The sequence below is a fragment of the Stegodyphus dumicola genome, chromosome 3 (assembly GCF_044657685.1).
Source record: "Stegodyphus dumicola isolate Sdum_Otavi_A_Nest chromosome 3, ASM4465768v1".
In the NCBI taxonomy this organism is placed as follows: domain Eukaryota; kingdom Metazoa; phylum Arthropoda; class Arachnida; order Araneae; family Eresidae; genus Stegodyphus; species Stegodyphus dumicola.
Window position 1 is genome coordinate 93558996 of NC_140770.1, and position 17601 is coordinate 93576596.

Below are 17601 nucleotides of genomic sequence, written 5' to 3' on the forward strand. Positions count from 1 at the left end.
AAAAAAAAATAATCTGTACAAGGCTCAATCCACTCTTTAATACACTGTATCAGCATTTCCTTACTTCTATCATGTACAGCCACTAAAAATAATCCCCCAGACCCTCTCGCAACTACATCTCTCATTGCAACATAGGCCATTTCAAAATATGCATGAAATGAACCAATGAGCAATTAAAACACTCCAGCAAAAGAATATTCAACGTCATTTTATAGCAAAGTCATACAACATGCAATCGTGCCAAAAACCAGCACAGAACACATATTGCTACATTTGGTGATCTTAGGGCGCATCTAAGAGTAGAGCCATAATTTTTAATAACTGCTAAACTATACTAAAATAACAAAACACTTTATCTGAAATTCCTTATAACATATATTTTGGAAACAAAAATTAAGAAGTGAAATAATTTAATAATATAACAAAAATTCAAGCACAACTCTTAAGTACAGCGTTTTAAATAATTCACTTTTTAAAAAATGCAATTCATACCATCATTAGAATTATTTATAGTGGCTCACAAAAAATGATTGTACACTTTAAATTTTTGTATTCTTTAATGACCATAAAAACCAAAATAAATTAAAACAAAAAGAAAGGCTTTTATGCTGATTATATACAAAATCTACATCATTTTATAGCAAAGACATTTTTGACAAGATAATGATTATTTTCATAAATCAATATTGTTTGTTTAATGAAAAAAAAAAATCTCACAAAAATAATTGGACACTTTTAATCACAGCCTAAACTGACAAAAACTTATATTGTTTTTGCTTCTTAATATCTTGTCGGATTACCTTGATCACTTCATTTAATCTTTTGGGCATTGATTTCACTAGGTTTTTTTTTTTTTTTGTTATTTTTGAACTTATTTTATGCCATTCTCTTGAATAACTGCTTTCAGTTGCTGACATGATGATATAGTCTGTTTTTGAATTTTTTATTCTAGTTCCTGACCAATAGGATTAGTATCTGGTGATTGGGGTGGTGCCTTAATTACTTCTGGACACTTATATAACAGCAACAGTATTAGCATAATGCACAGTATGCTTTGGATCATTGTCCTAGTAGAATTTGAAACTATTTTGTATATTAAGTTTTTGTGCTGAGGCTGCCAAATTTCACTTCAAGATGTTAAAGTACTTATACTGATTCATAATACCATTTTTAAACTCTATGTTACCAACACCGGAATGTGCCATAGATCCCGATACCATAACATTTCCTTTGCCGTGTTTAATACTTGGTACTATGTTTTGCTTCCAAAATTCCTTTTTGGATTTTCTTCACACCAGCACATGTCCATCTGAGCCAAAGATGTTAAATTTGCATTCACCACAAAACAGCACTTTTTTTCACTAGTCGGTGTCTTCTGTTTCATTAATTCTGTGAAAGTGAGTCAACATTTTTTTTTTTTTTTTTCCTGACATAAATTTTTTTTTCCATGATATCCTGCAGATCACAATACTCTTCTTACAGTTTCTGGATTTACACATATTCCATATAATCCACAAAGTTCCACAACAAGTTTAGGAGCACTCAGTCTTGAAATCTTTTTTATATTCCTTAGAATATAGAGTTTAATTCCATCAGATGACTTTAGATGGCTGTTTTTTAGATGATTGTTTTTTTATAAAGCTTAATAATATCAAAAACTGTAGAATTACTTACATTAAATAGGCAATTTTTTAATAGGTTTCCCTTTCTTTTAATGCAAATCAATAAGTAATCTGTGGATTTCTAACAATGTTTCCTTTTATGACTCAGCAATTGAAAAAAATATTAAAATAACAAACATTTTTTAAAAAGAAAACTGAAATTCTAAAAGCAAACGATTCTTAGATTTTTGCCTAGCTTCTTTATCTACACTAATTCCATAAAATCTCTATTTTATTCCAGATGATTTTACTTAGAAATTATGGAACTGTCCAATTAATTTTGTGGTATCTTCCCCCCTCCATTTCAGCCTAAAACATTATTTTTTAAATTTACTATTTAACTTTTTCAAACTAATTTAGTACAAAGAGACAGCCAAGACAATATGTATTCAAAAAGGAAAATATTATTTATTACTGTATTTCAAAGCTTTTCTCTTATTACTTAAAAAAAAAAAAGAAAAATTATAGTGTCTGATCATTTTTGTGAGACATTATACATTTATTTTCTTTATTGGTTAAATTAGTTATTTGGCAACCAATGATCTAGCAGCATATGATTGGTACATTTCTGATTAAAGTATGACTATGTAACTGGACCTTAGACCGAATAAATAAATGCCTCGTTATTCAAAATTATGATAAAAAAGAGCACTTAGGTTGGAAGTCAGATTTTAAAAATTTTTTTGTACATTTCGTACATAAACCCTTATTAAATTTTTAATTTATTTTATTAAAAAACGAAAAATTAATTTTTTTATTAAAATTTTTATTCTGAAGTAAATCATGCAATTTTTTCATAAACATAAGAATAACTGTTTTGCTGGTCAATATTTTCATTACTTATTTCAATATTTCATATGTTTTATATCAGGCAGAATTTCAGTCCATTTGTGGTTGTTATAAGGCATTATTGCATTTTCAAGCTGCTTATGAAATCTTTCTATCAGCTCATTGGACTGAGGATGGTAAGTGTAGTTCGAAAAAAACCTTCATCAAATCCTTCATTCAGCCTTAGTGAGTTGTTATTAACACAGGGCAGCCAAATCTAGCAATCCAGTTATGTATTAGCACTTTATACGTAGTCTGAGCAGTCATGTCAACAGCAGATATAACATCATTATTTACTTATAACATAAGTAAAGTGGTCAATAATTGTCATGCAGATGGTGAAAAAGGACCTATGAAATCAATATAGATATGTGCAAATCTTGCATCAGACAAGGAAAAGATACTTAAAGGTGATTTTGAATGTCTATGAATTTTAAAACATTAGCATCATAAGCAAGACTGAATAGCAGTTTTAACAAATTTCTTCATATTTGGTAAAAAATATTGCTTAGTGATTAGTTTTGTTGAGGATGAAATAATGGCATGAGAAAGACAATGAATCTGCCGAAAAATTTTAGAATGAAAAGATTCAGGAATAAATGGGTGAGGTATACCTTCTATATTGCAGTAAAGAGTAACATCTTCTAAAGAAAATGTTTCTCTAGTTTAAAAACTGGTGAAGATTGAGAGAGAGAATTTTTAATGTCAGGTTTTCAAAGTTGTGCTTCAGGTAACTTTTTATAATCAATATGTTGATTATCAGAAACTGCATCTATTTCTGTTCTAGATAAAGCATCAGCAATAATGTTGTCACGACCTTTGATGTATTGCATATCAGTGGAAAATTGGGCAACAAAATCAAGATGACACTGTTGTCCTGGAGAAATTTTTGGGGCTTTTGCTTAAAAGCATATATCATATATATGTCAATATATAGATTGACACGTTATATAGATTGTAAAGGCCCTGCCTTCGAGCATAAGCTGAAATTTCTTTATCAACAAATGTATACCCAATAGTTCTTCAGCAAAGGTTGAGCATTTCCTTTGATTTTTGCTGAGTTTAATGGATAGAAATGAAATGGGTTCCCAAACTGAATTATGCAATTGCATTAATGAGCTACCTAACGCAGCATCCAATGCATCAATATAGAGTTTCAAAGTAGCACCAGGAACTGAGTATCTGAGAAGGGTAGCCTCGTCTACTGCCTTTTTTGCAGTGATGAATGCTTTCTTAGTTTGTCATCCCATTTGAGAGGGTGTCCTTTTACTTAACTCAGCTCTGAAGGTTTTTTTTTATTAGCGCAGCCTTCCAATAATGGATTTAAAAGTTATAAAATATGTGAAGCTCTTGTGACAAATCGTTTGTAAAAGTTAAATGTTGAAAAATTTTCTTAAGTGCATTAAAGAATTTAGTATGAGAAAAATCTGAATGGCTTACAATCTGTGGGGTAAATGTTTTAAACCCTATTCAGATACATGAAAACTTAAAAAAATCAAAAGATTTTGCACCTAAATTGCATTTAGCTACATTAATTGCTAACCCATAATTACTTAATCTTTCAAAAACTTTCAATTGCTTAGCTTCCTCTTTCTTCTGATATAATCAACATATCATTAACATAAGGAAATGCCTCTGACAGCTCACAAGTTACTTCATCAATAAATTGTTGAAATGTTGCAGCAAGGTTGCATAGTCCAAACTGCATTCTTGTACTCTCAAAAAGTCCAAAAGAAGTGGCAATAGCCATTTTATCAATATCAGAAGGATTAACTGGAATCTGATCATGGACGCATTAATTGGAATCTGATTATTGGAAGGTCGCATTCATAAAAAGAAACCTTCACAGCTGAGTAAAGTACAAGGTCACCCTCTCAAATTCACCAGTGCCAAAAAGGCAATAGCTGAGGCTACCCTTCTCAAACTTCCAGTTCCTGGTGCTACTTTGAAAGTGTATATGAGAAAATACCTTTGTTCCATGCAACTCTGCTGTAAAATCACAAATGTTGGGAATAGGATACTTATCCCTCACTATCAAAGCAGTTAACCTCCAAAAATCTTCCAAATGTCTCCATTTGTTCGTGTCTTTATCTGATACTGTATGTGTACAGTAGAGGAGTAATTACTTTCATAGGGTCGCATGTAGCCTAAATTGATCATTTTTTTAAATTTTGTTCTTGGCAGTTTTTAATTTATCTGGAATTAATCTCCTAGGCTTACATGACACAGGAATTTCTACAGTTTCAATAAAATGCATACCATTATGCTTAACACTCTCATTAAGATCAGGAAGCTTCAACAGTTAAGGACAGTTGACAGAAATTTTACCACGTACGCTATTCGCAATAACTGCTTTGATAGAATACAAATGTGTGTTGATGATACTGCAATTAATTTATAAGTTAGATTTTAAATCAACAAGCTTCCTATTTCTTAAGTCAGACAGTAAATCGAAATAATGTACAAAATCAGATCCAATAACATTTGTTCACATTTCACATACATAAAAAGCAAAATTAAAACTTTTAAGTCCAAGGTCAAAAAAACGTTTTTGTCCATACACCTGAAATTTTGTACTGCTGGCAGCAGAAAACGTCAAAATAGGTGTTGACGCATTTCGTTTTTGGTTGCTGAGATCTCAGCCAGTGTCGTACAAAAAGATTTTATCCGATTTTTTGTCTCTAATAAAAAGGCAACTACACTCAGAGGGTAAAGTACAAGTCACTGTCATACTTTCTCCGTAACTCCAATATTCGATCTGCAATGCTAGCAGCTTTCAAAGAATTGAGCAGCTTAATAGATACGAGAATAGATGGAATATTTGGTGACATTTGCTGAAAAAATAACTCCAATAATGAGTCAGAATCTTGTTTTTCAGCACTCCTTTTATTGACATGAAGCAGTTAAGGTGGTTTTCTTTCTCCAAGTTGCTCTCCAGTGCGTAATTTCTGGATTTCCTGGGTACTGCTTTCCCCACATTGCTCAGTAATGATAGCATCAGGTCTTGATAAGAAGCATTAATGTGCTCCTAAAGTATCATGTCTCAAACCAAAGAAGCAATTTCTTGTGTAAATGAGTGATGCAATAGTTAAATTTTATCTTGGAATCCATAATAGGCTTTGGCTAAAGCAAAAGTTGATTCACACATAGCAAACCACAATGTAAAATGAATAGGACTGTAAATCAGTATCTTTACTGCTGCTATTTCATCCATGGTGGTGCCTGAAACGAAGAAAATGAAGTCTTGAAACAAACAAGCTTTAGGCTAAATTTGAAACTTCATGTGTGTAGATGGTTCGCCATCGTAAGAGTTGTGGATGTGGCTCGGTGTTGCTTCCTATATAGCTAAACAATCAATTTTACTAACACAACTTATTCATAAAAACACATGAGCTTCTACAGAATAAATGGTAACAGAATAATGGTAAAGGCAATGTAGTGTCAGCTGGTGGCGTGAGCAGCTATTATGAAACAATGTGATGTCAGCTAGCGGTGTGTGCAGATGAACATAAGACATCCACAGAAACAATGTAAGCAAAAGAAACGGGAATTAATGAAAAAAATATATACAACCCAAAGATAACAGCAATTTGTTAGAAACATAAGCTTGAAAATTTTTCAAAGTTGGGATCAAAAATAATCTCTTTTCAATTTTCTTTCTGAATGAAGTAATGCATTGCTCAGAATACATTGTGCACTGAATTTTTTCCTAGAATTGGCAGGAGAAATCTGATTTGCCAAAAAAATAATATTGACAAAAACATGATTAGTCAAAGTGAAAACATTATAAATGAGACTAGATAAGAGTAACTGAAAAGATTATTGTATTTAAAAACCTGAGGGAAAATAAACTTTAACTATCAGAGCTATCAGAAATTAACTTTATTTTCTAAACATACGAAAAACATAAAAATTTAACAGTTGAATTCTAAGAAATGATGGATGAGAAAATTTTACATTTAGAGAAAACTGCATAGGTTTAGGAGGGGAAAAATATTGAAAAAATTAATATTCACATGCTGCACAAAATAGAGTAATTTGTATTTATTATTAAAAAATTACCATTTGCAGATGCAAGATTTGCCATAGTCTGGATGACAAAAAAATGAGGCAAAACTCCAGGTTGAAATTTGATTAATAGTTGTTCCATAACTTCATTGTGGTATTTTCGGCCCAAAGATACCAATATTCCACTTGCAACACCCTGCCACTCAGGCACTATTTCCTTTGGAGACAAAAGTACAATATCAGAATGAATTCCAAATCATCTAATTGTTCATAAAAAATTAACAATAACTATTCATTCAGATTATTTACCTTTGTGTTTACCATTTCTTCCACAGCTAATTTGATAAGATCTACTGCTACATTTTTCTTCACTGAATCTAATGCTTCATTACAAATTTTTTCAATAATTCCTAATATGATAATTTTGTGAACTAAAGCCAACTAAAAATATAAATAAAACATATTAAAATTGACTTTATCACAAATACTTACATTACAGAATGTACATACATATTAAAATTTTAAATACAGCAACATCTCTCGTAACCAGCAACATCAAAATAATGGCAAAGTACTAAATTTAAATCCAAAATTTAGGCCTATGAAATAAAAAATAAATAATGAACTAAGAGTCTGAAGATAAAAAATGCAAAATATATTTTTGTTATGTTTTTGCCGCCCAACATAACAAGCCAACAATCCAAACGATTGACAAAGAAGTTATCTAGAACAGCATTTCTTTGCAGTGGACTGATACTACTATGAGAATGAACCACAAGTGTCCTTGCAGCCTGCCCTTGCCGCTTTTCTAGATTAAAAAAAAAAATCCTGTTATTTGTAAATAAAATCAACAAAGATTTTACATCACTTCTTGCTGATGGCATTTGGTTAGGTACATTGGCATACTCGCAGATGTATTCTGAAAGCTAAATGAATTAAATTTCTGTGTATGAGGTATTTCTTTCATTATTCTCAATGCCCATAAGAAAAAATTTCTGAAGACATAAATGTGGAAAATAGTATTTATCTTATGATTTTGTCAACCCAATGTAACAAGGTAAAAATCCAACCAATGGATCAAATAATTGTCTAGAGAGCATTTCTCTATGGTCCTCACACAGCCTGCCTTTATGGACTTCATAGATTTCTAAAAAATGTTATTTGTAAACAAAATCAGTGAAGATTCTACATCATTTCTTGCTGATGGCATTTGACATATGTTTCAAATGTATTCTAAAAACTAAATGAACTAAATCTCCACCTATAATGTATTTCTTTTATTGCTCTCAAAGTTCATGAGAAAAAGAGCTTTGAAAGGGAACTTGGTTTGCGAATTAGTTGTGTAAAAAAGAAATTTTCTGCCATTTCCAACTTCAGAAAAGTTTTTTTTAGGAGAAAATGATATCATTGAAAAAGTTGAAAAAAAAATTATGCGGTGGCATATGTCTGCATCTTGAAACTCCGACGTCAAAATTTGAAACTATTTTCCTAGTGTTAAAATTTTCATAGGTTTGTAATTCTTTCCATTGTGATACTGAAGATAACAAACTGTCACTTGATGACACAAAACAGTTAACTGAACTTTCAAATGATATCAGACTTAAAATTCCAAGCAGAAAGTCTTGCTAATTTCTGGATCTCATTACCAATGAAAACAGAATACAGTGAATTGTTAACATTGGAGCTTTAAAGATTGTAATTCTCTTTGCTTCTACATATCTGTGTGAGAAAGAATTTTGATCACTAACTCAAGATAAAGCAAAGTACTGAAATTGACATATATGCTGATTTAAGACAATATTACCAACATACATTCAAGAATAGAACAGCTGTGCAAGAACTGGCAGGCTCATCCATCTCAATAACGTGAGTTTATTCATTTAGCTTTCAATGAATAGGATAAATAACATTCAGAAAGTTAGGCTCTCTAGCCAACTCTTGTAAGTTAAACAGTACTTAAACTTAAGACATTAGGTACAGATTCTTGAAAAAAGATGTCTTAGAAGTCTAGTGTGTTTAATTTACTAACCTTATACAAATTCAATTAGTAGCTAGTTATTGAAAATTGTACCAATATACACACTCCTTCACCCATTACAAGTGCTGGACAGCAGGGGGAGGGTAAGAAAAATGAATTTAAAGAAAAAGCATAAGTGTTAAATGTTATGTGAAGATATGAAAGGCAACATGAAAAGTTTTAAACTTAAGGAGTTCTATGGCTAACTACAGAAGGTTGCTTAGGAGAAGTTTCGCCTACTGAAGTAGCGAAACGAGCACTCTCTCGCGAGGGGCCCTATTTGACAATCTGCGCAAAAGAAGGCAAAATTCAGTCCGAGATGATTTAGCAATTTAATACGAGATGCAAAGTCAAATTTACTCTGAGATTTTCGCACACTGTTTTCACCTCATCTGCATCTCATGATCATCCTTTCTTAACTCGAAACTGATGTGAATTCATAGTGAACCAAACCATTAAATACTTTTGATCAGTATCCAGCATCTTGTGTTTCTGACAAAAAGCGCAATTTAGTGTGAGATAATTCTACACATACTTTTCACCCTGCCTGCACATGAAACTGGTATGTAAAACTCATTGTCAACCTAGCCATTAAAGATTCTTGACCTGTATCTGGCAGTTAGCCCAATTAGGGTTTCTGTAGAGATTTCCTAGGTGGTCAAACTAAATAAGCAGGAAGATCTGTTGAACTATTAAATTAAATATCCCTAATATTCAGTTGATGATGCACTTAATGTACTTAATGATGTACTTAAATACTTAGTAAATCTCCAGTAATAGAAGATTGATGTATAAACTTGTGAGTGATGATTTTTTTTCCCCTGTCTTTTCTATTTAAACTGTGACTAAGTAATGATAAATTATACTAATATACATGTAAACGAAGTGAACAGATGAATTAAATAATGATCAATTACATTAATTTACATGTAAACAAAATGATTTGAAGATTTAAGTAATGTCAAGTTATTTTAATGTATCTGTAAACGAATAATTAGAAAATTTGTTCAACCACTTAAATTTGTGAGTTATAGAACATTTAAAAAAAAAATTTATACTTACTATTAATATAAGTGTTAATTTTGGAATGATATATACGTATTTTTCATTTTAAGGTTAATTTTGTAGGATACTGATCAGTTTATCCAACTAAATTTAGTCTGGAATTAATAAATGTGTTTTGATTAGTATATTTATGTTTTTCTTTGTTTATTTTGTGTTACCTAACTTGGGTCTGCCCAGTCACTCCATTGTTAGATCCGTACGGCTTTTAAGAAACTTGGAGTTCTACTCGAGGTTTTGTTACTATAGGGTTTCACAATGTGCCCTTTAATTTATGTACTAACCACTTATTTAGCCCACCAGTGGCCCAGCGGTTAAAGCCGCTGAACACTGGTAGTTCGATCCGGGGTTTGAATCTCAGCAAACGGGCTGGCTGCATGGGCATTTTCGTGGTTTTTCCCATGTGTAATGTGGATGCAAGCCAGTTTCCCTTAAAAAGACCTCCCACGGGGCATCCCTCCCTTTCCGTGCAGTGCCTAAGGGCAGAGCACGTAATCAGCAAAAAAAAAAAAAAAAATTACTTATAAGCATTTAAATGATGGTTTTGGATAAATTGTAATGCTTTTTTAGGTGCCTGGAATGTATTTAAATGCTTGATTTTTTTTCCTTCGAAGAGACTGATTTTATAATTTAAGAGGAATTAGCAAATTATTTTTAGGTAGATTATTCTGTACTTTTATGTTAGTTTTTGTCTGCCACCAAAGAAAGTTAAGAGTCAGGCACTTAAATCTTTAAAAATTTAATACACTCACTTTTTCATTATTCAACAGAAAAGGAGAGGAAGATGACATGCAGAGCAAGAAAATTATGTGGAAGAAAGCTGAAGAAAATCTGCAAACTAATATTTACAGAGAAATGTTTATTGATATAAGTCATAACCTTTTGAAGCATTTGTTTACACAGCAAATTTTAAAAACTACAGCCACAATCTTGTAAGCAGATAGACATTTGAACATTTAATTTTGATTTTCTGAAACATCATTTTACATAAGCTGTATGTACAGTTTCCAATATTATTTAATTCATTATGGCCAGCAGATTAAAAAAAAAAAAAAAAAAAAAAAAAAAAAAAACTGTTTTTTGATCTGTTGTTTGTGTATTTTGATCAAAAAACAAATACACAAACAGAGATTCCATATGAGCTGAAATCTATGCATTTACTATGCCACAATTCTGTAAATTGTTATTTTATTAACTGAAAATAAATTAGAAATTGTTAAACAGTTTATAAAGAAGTGAAAGATCAAGTTCAACATTCTTTCATTTAATAGAGTGTTGCTGCTTTAAAGCTTGATATGAGATTCAAAGTATTGTGAAATAAAAGGAACATTTTAATGAAGAATCCTAATCATTTTTAAACATACGAAATAAATAATGTGAATTCTAAACACATGTTATCAAGAAGATCATACAGTATGCTACTAAAGAAAAGCAGAATGACATGTGATACTTTTACACTTCATATCAAACAAACTAGCACATTAAAGCACTCTTTTCCTTTTACTTAGAATAAATTTATTTATTACCTTAGGATGTCTGCCTAAATATGAATGGCAGCTACTAAGGACTAAATTCGGTTGATGTTTCCCAATATTGAATAGAGATAGCTGTACAGCTTGAGTAACATTGTCATTTCGATCAAGTGTAGCATCAATCAATGCAAAGACAATATCTAAAAAACAAAACATATTTAGTATGCAGTGTCTCTGATTTAAGAAAGTTTTGTACTTAACAATAACAATCCTCAGAAAAACTTTTCTATCAATCAGAGAAAGGCAATAAATGTTATCGCTAGTCAAAAGAAAAAGTTGCAAAATGTAATTTGAATACTTTAAAAGTAGCTGATAGTAGTCTGATTTTGCTTTTTGATAGGTACAGACAGTTTTAGCAACTAATCAAAAATTTGAATACATATATTAAAATTCTGATATTTACTTAAATACTTAGTGATTGCATGACTAAATACATACTGCCAATTAAGGATATAAATATACGTTTTTTTACATTTTTTATATCTTAACACATATGAATTCACACATATGAATATCATACAAATCAGCCTCAGTTCATAAAAGAAATAAAACCTACTTATCACATAAAACATTCTGCATAATGCTTTTTGAAGGGATGCTACTGATTACAGAGTATAAAGTATAATAAATTACATATTTATATAAAATTAACCCTCTAAGTGGCAAAGGTTTGATCTGAGAACTTTAGACTTTATAAAAAGACCATCAGTAAATAGTGTTTTCTCAATTATAATTTTTGTATAGCTTATTACTCTCCTATACTACACCACGATTCTTTTCTTTCACTATTTATATATTAGTTAATTGTCTGAACACATTTCACGATGATATCTGTGTCCTTATACATATCTGACAAATAGTTTTGAACATATATATATATATACACACAGACACATACATATAATGTATGTGTGTGTGTGTATGTATATAAAATTTTCTGCAATATTGCTATAATTTTTATTCACAATTTTTGCATCTCAATTCTTATGCATTTCCACTACTATTAGCTTGTGTAATAAAGGCAATTTTTTAAATCTGTCACTTTTTCTTTTACAATATTTCTAATTCCTTTTAAATAAAATCAATTTTATTTTACCTTTCGTTTTAATTTTTCTTACTTCCCTTTTCTATTACGACTTAGTAGATTGGAATTTATATAGTCTTGAAATTGCAATTCTTAGTTTTCTTCATTAGCTTTCTAAATTTTTACTTTATTGGATTCTTTGGAATTTTAACAGTATTATTGCCCTCTCATTCATTTGATTATATATGTATATAAAATATATAAAAAAAAACATGACAGATTTGCTCTTTGCGAACATGCAACCTTTAATTAACTTTCTGCAATTCAGGATCTTTCCCCAAGACCAGTACCTTCTACAATTTGATAACCTATTACATAACCACTACTAAAAATAATGAATGCGCGCCATTTTGCGTTAGAAACTCACCTCTCCTCCTGTGCTATACATCTCGCTGCTGCTTGATCTAGCTTTCCTTTGTTAGAAAAATTAATGATGCATAAAGTTTAACTTTAGTCATACTTGGTTTAAACTACTATTGAATATGTGATTTAGAGAATTTCATATGAAGTAAAGCATGATCTACGGTAAAAATTGAATTAAAGCTATGGAATAAAGATGTAGCATTAAAAGCTAAATCAACTTGCCTCTTCATTTGGATTAGCCTTACTATTGTGTAAAAAAACATGCCTGAACTCTGATGCCGAAATATCACACACATATATATATGTGTGCATGTGCGTGTAAAATATATCTACCTTTCTAATAATACATTAAAAATAAGCCTTTTACCCCTAATTGCATCATCCAATCTTTATTGTGCAATTATTTCTGGAAGACAAAATCTTAACCCAGCATACAATATTAATCTATTATGCATCTTGAAATTTAAATCATTTAATGTACACATTCTTGAAATGTGATCAGAAATGTAATGGTTAGTGTAATCATGTCTTGGTATAAAAGATCTTTGCTGTACAATCTTGAGCTCTTCTTCGTTCGCCACTCTTTTTTCGCTTCTCTTTGTGCTCTTTCATTTTGCTGTAGCAATATGCTGTTGTGTACTGCTTTCAAAAAATACATTTTTCAAGTTTATCTGATGTAAAATGTTTTTTATGAAAAATGCACTTTAGCACCAATTTGATTATTATACCAACATTATTTTGACTGTACTGTCGAATTAAATAAAAATGTATGCCAAACACGAATATAAAGGAAACAATCGCATTTGGCCACATCTGCATGTTTATGGTAAATGCATCCATCTGCCATGCCAAGTTATTATAATAAGCTTCTTCCAACTTTATTACAATTAGTCGACAGTGAGAAAAGTTCTGTTTCATTGAAAATTTTAATGCAAGTCTGCACTGATTTTATTTTCTGCATTCATATTTAAATCGTCATCCGTGTTCTGTGTGGTATCTAAGAACGGGAAAGTGGGAGGAGTGCTCATTTGGGATTTAAAAACTGCTTTAAAGATGCAGTTAACCATCACTACTTCAAAATTTACTTGAAATTTTTTGAATGATCTTAGCATTGCAATTATGAATTGATGTTTACGAGAAATGTTTTCAACTCCCGTTGTGAACTTTTTTGCACACTTCAGTTTTAGTACTGAGCATGAGCTGAGATCATCAATTATGAGTGTCATTTATTCCATATGTGTAATTGCCAAAAGTGAACAAAATTTATATTATGTGCTCAATGAAACAAACTGCTTGCTCAGTGAAATAAATATATAGAATGGTTTTAAAATTTTTACATGCAGTGCTTCTGTTTGAAACTCTGTGAGTTCCTATATCGGATAACTGTGCACTTGGTTTCTAACTGTTCTCAATAAGGCATTGCTTAATGCCTTTCTTCCTATCACAACTATTTCTAAAATCTAACTAATCTGAAACAGGCATGATTAATGTGCCTAGTGAATTGTAGCCACAAAGTGTTTAAATACAATTGAAAAAAGAATAATTTCTCGGTTGCTACATTTGCTCTTCATTACCTATATATATACATTGCCTACTTACACACACATACATACATGTAGGGTTTGGCCACTTAAGTTATACAAGTTATATATAATTTTTAAATTATTATTTTTATTAATAAATAATTACTTTTATGTTACTTTAAAAATACAGTGAGGTAAGCAATGATTTTGACTGTACTGAGAGAAAATATGAATTGAAAAAACTTCTCAAATTTATTACAGCAGTAAATATCTGCTTACATTACCAACATATAATTATTGCAAAACAAATTTTTTTTTTTATTTTATTTGTTTTTGTAGAGATTTTCTTTAACATGTTTTTTAACCACATTACCTAGTATTTTTATATTAACAACAAAACATATTAAGGTTTGTTGTCTTATATTTGTATCACTGATAAAAATTAAATAAAGGATTTTATACATTCTGGATGTTGTGATAATTATGGAGATATGAGTAATTAAAAGATTTCAAAATGGCAAAACAGTTTCATATACACTCACTTCCAAAAGTTAAGCATGGAGAGGAAAATGCTAATTTCCGGAAGCCAATTAGAATCGAAGAGGATGCAGTTCGCTGCAGAGGTAGATGGAAGAATACAAATATGTTAGGTAACAGCCAATCTCACTTTCATGTCAAGAAATATGCAAAAAAAAGCAGTCTTATAAGAAGCCAGCTTTATGAAGGGTTACAGAAGTTGATTGTAAGTGCTGATAGAAGGTGTTTAAAACTTTCATACCATTTGTTTTCAAGATATACGTGTTTCTATGACTTCCTCAAGACAAATGGAAGATTCTGAGCGCTGGCGTGCTGTGGGGTGCATTGAAGAAGGACAGTCGATCACAGATGTTGCTCTTTTCTTCGGCATTCATTATTCTGTAATTTCACGTTTATGAAAACAATTCCAAACCACACAGATAGTTGTCCGAAGGCCCGTAGCCAGTGGCCCAAGAATTACAACCCCTGCGGAAGATTGATATATTGCTATTGTAGCCAAGCGAAATCGCAGAGCGACCTCCACACATGCAACATCTATGGTTACAGCGTCCATTGGTAAGGCGACATCTGCAGCTACTGCACACCGAAGATTACATATGAGTGGACTGTAAGCCCGGGTACCTCGAGTATGTGTTTCTCTATCCATCCAATCAAGAGGGGCACGATTAGAGTGGTGCCGTGAACATGTCAATTGGAATGTGTCTGAATGGGGCAATGTCATGTTTACTGATGAGTCAAGATTTGCTCTGGAGCCAGACGAAAAGCATATAAGGATATGGCGTAAGCAACGAACACACAATCAGTCCCAAAACATCACCGAACATCACACATTCTGAGGCGGAAGCATTATGGTGTGCGCAGAGATTTCATTAGGATACCGCACCGACCTGCACATCTTTAAACGGGGTTCTTTGACGGCTGTCCGGTATTGAGATGAAATCCTAGAACCCATTGTGAGTTTGTACGTTGAAGCAGTTGGCCCTACTTTTGTTTTAATAGATGATAACACACGTCCCCATAGAGCTGACATCGTCGATGACTACCTGAAGGGATTGCACATATGGTGTGGCTAGCATATTCGCTCGACCTTAATCCCATTCAAAATCTTTGATATGTTCTCGGCTGTGCTTTATCATCACATTTCCCACCTCCAGCCACTCTTATTGAGCTGGAAACTGCTCTACAAGAAGAATGGTGATTGCTTAATTCTGCGGTGGTTGACCACCTAATTGAATGCATGGTCATGGTGTAAACTTTGTATACAGATGGGGGGGGGATCACATACCCTATTAATGTCCTTTTTTGAATTTTATGCTGTTTATTTTCACTTTATACATAATTCTGTTTAAGTCTCCAGTATGTCATTATCTGATAACTTACAAAAATTTAATATTGTTTTCATTTCTGTATACATATATATATATATATATATATATAATTCAGAAATATATATATATTATTCAGAAATATATATGCTACTTTCCTGCCAAATTTTGTGTCAATCAAAGCAATATTTGCTGTTTTTTTTTTTTTTTTTTTTTTTTTTTTTTTATTTTACATCTCTGTGCTTAACTTTCGGAAGTGAGTGTATATTCCTTGAGCTATAAAAAAAGACAGCTATTAACATCTAACATTATACATTAGTCCTAATAATAATGAATTGCATTAATTACAATACTAAACAGCATTAATTACAATACCACACTACACTCACTTTCAAAAGTTAATCACAAAGATGTAAAAGATGGACTTACAGTTCCAATAGTCACTAAATGAAATAGATAGCAACTGCGTAGGGAAGTTCTGATTGCTATTCAGGATGAAAGCTGCGAAAGGACACAGATGTCTGTCTTCGTCTAATATTTCAAAATGAAATGGATTAAATAAATTCAGATGTTCACAGTCTTTAGCTTTCCTGAAGAACTTGTCATTTGTTTTGCGTAAGAAAGTATCCAGTGGCTCGATTTTTAAGTCTCTGTGGAGTACTTCGTTCCACACAAAGTAATGAGCACCAGTTATCAGTCTTAGAAAACGATTTTGCACAACCTGAAGCTTGTTTAAGTCAGTTTTTGTCACAGTAGTCCAGGTTGGTGAGGCATACGTCATGATAGGATGAATAGTTGAAAGATAGATTAATCTCTTTTTGGGGAGATCAAGTTTTGAAAAGTGTCCTAACATAGGATACAAGCATTTCCTTACATAGATAACTTTATTTCTCACATTATTAATGTGGTTAGTCCATGTCATTTTACTATTGAGAGTAACTCCTAATAACTTAGCATGTTTCAAAACAGGTATGGGTTCATTAAACAATAGGAGTTACCTCTTGAGGTTCTTTTTATTTTTATTTTTTCTGATGATGAGTAGTTGAGACTTGGATGCATTAATTTGTATATTCCACATTTTGCACCAGTCTTCTATAAGAGGGATGTGGTCTTGGAGTTTTTAACTGCATGATTCACATTTGCAGATTTCACCGCCCAAGCAGTATCGTCTGTGTAACAAGCTAAAATTGAGTTAATGTTGTAGAGTACAGAAGGGAAGTCTGCAGTATAGAAGAGACAGTATAGAAGCAGTATAGAAGAGACAAATTGGGCCTAATACACTCCCTTGAGGAATGTGAATTGGACGTTCTGAAGAGAAGGCACCGTGAACAGAAACTATGAATTTTCTGCTGCTGATAAAAGAGAAAATAATTAGCAGGAGCTCACGTTCAAAGTTGACATCAATACATTTCGCTATGAGACCCTCCTGCCAGACGCGGTCCAAAGCTTTCCCCACATCCAGCATGAGGATAGCAACATTTTGATTTCAGTGACAAGCTGAGCCTATAAACTCAGTCAATCTTACTAGTTTTTTGGAAGTTGAAAAGTGAGCTCTGAACCCAAATTCTTTAGGGGGCAGTAAGATGAGATAAGATTTCATTTTTCCCAGTAGAATTCTATCAAAGACTTTGCTTAGGCTCAGGAGGAGATTTATTGGGAGA

General features: G+C 31.8%; 1 protein-coding gene across 1 annotated transcript in view; it reads right to left on the reverse strand.

Moving 5' to 3' along the window:
• The window catches only part of c11.1 (maestro heat like repeat family protein c11.1), a 183587-nt gene that overhangs the window by 156145 nt on the left and 9841 nt on the right, over window positions 1-17601 (reverse strand). Inside the window, exons 3-5 of the mRNA XM_035361194.2 lie at window positions 11103-11248; window positions 6807-6938; window positions 6552-6714 (exon numbers count right to left, since the gene is read on the reverse strand). Coding sequence (XP_035217085.1) covers window positions 6552-6714; window positions 6807-6938; window positions 11103-11248 — 441 coding nt within the window. The remainder of the gene's footprint in view (window positions 1-6551; window positions 6715-6806; window positions 6939-11102; window positions 11249-17601) is intronic.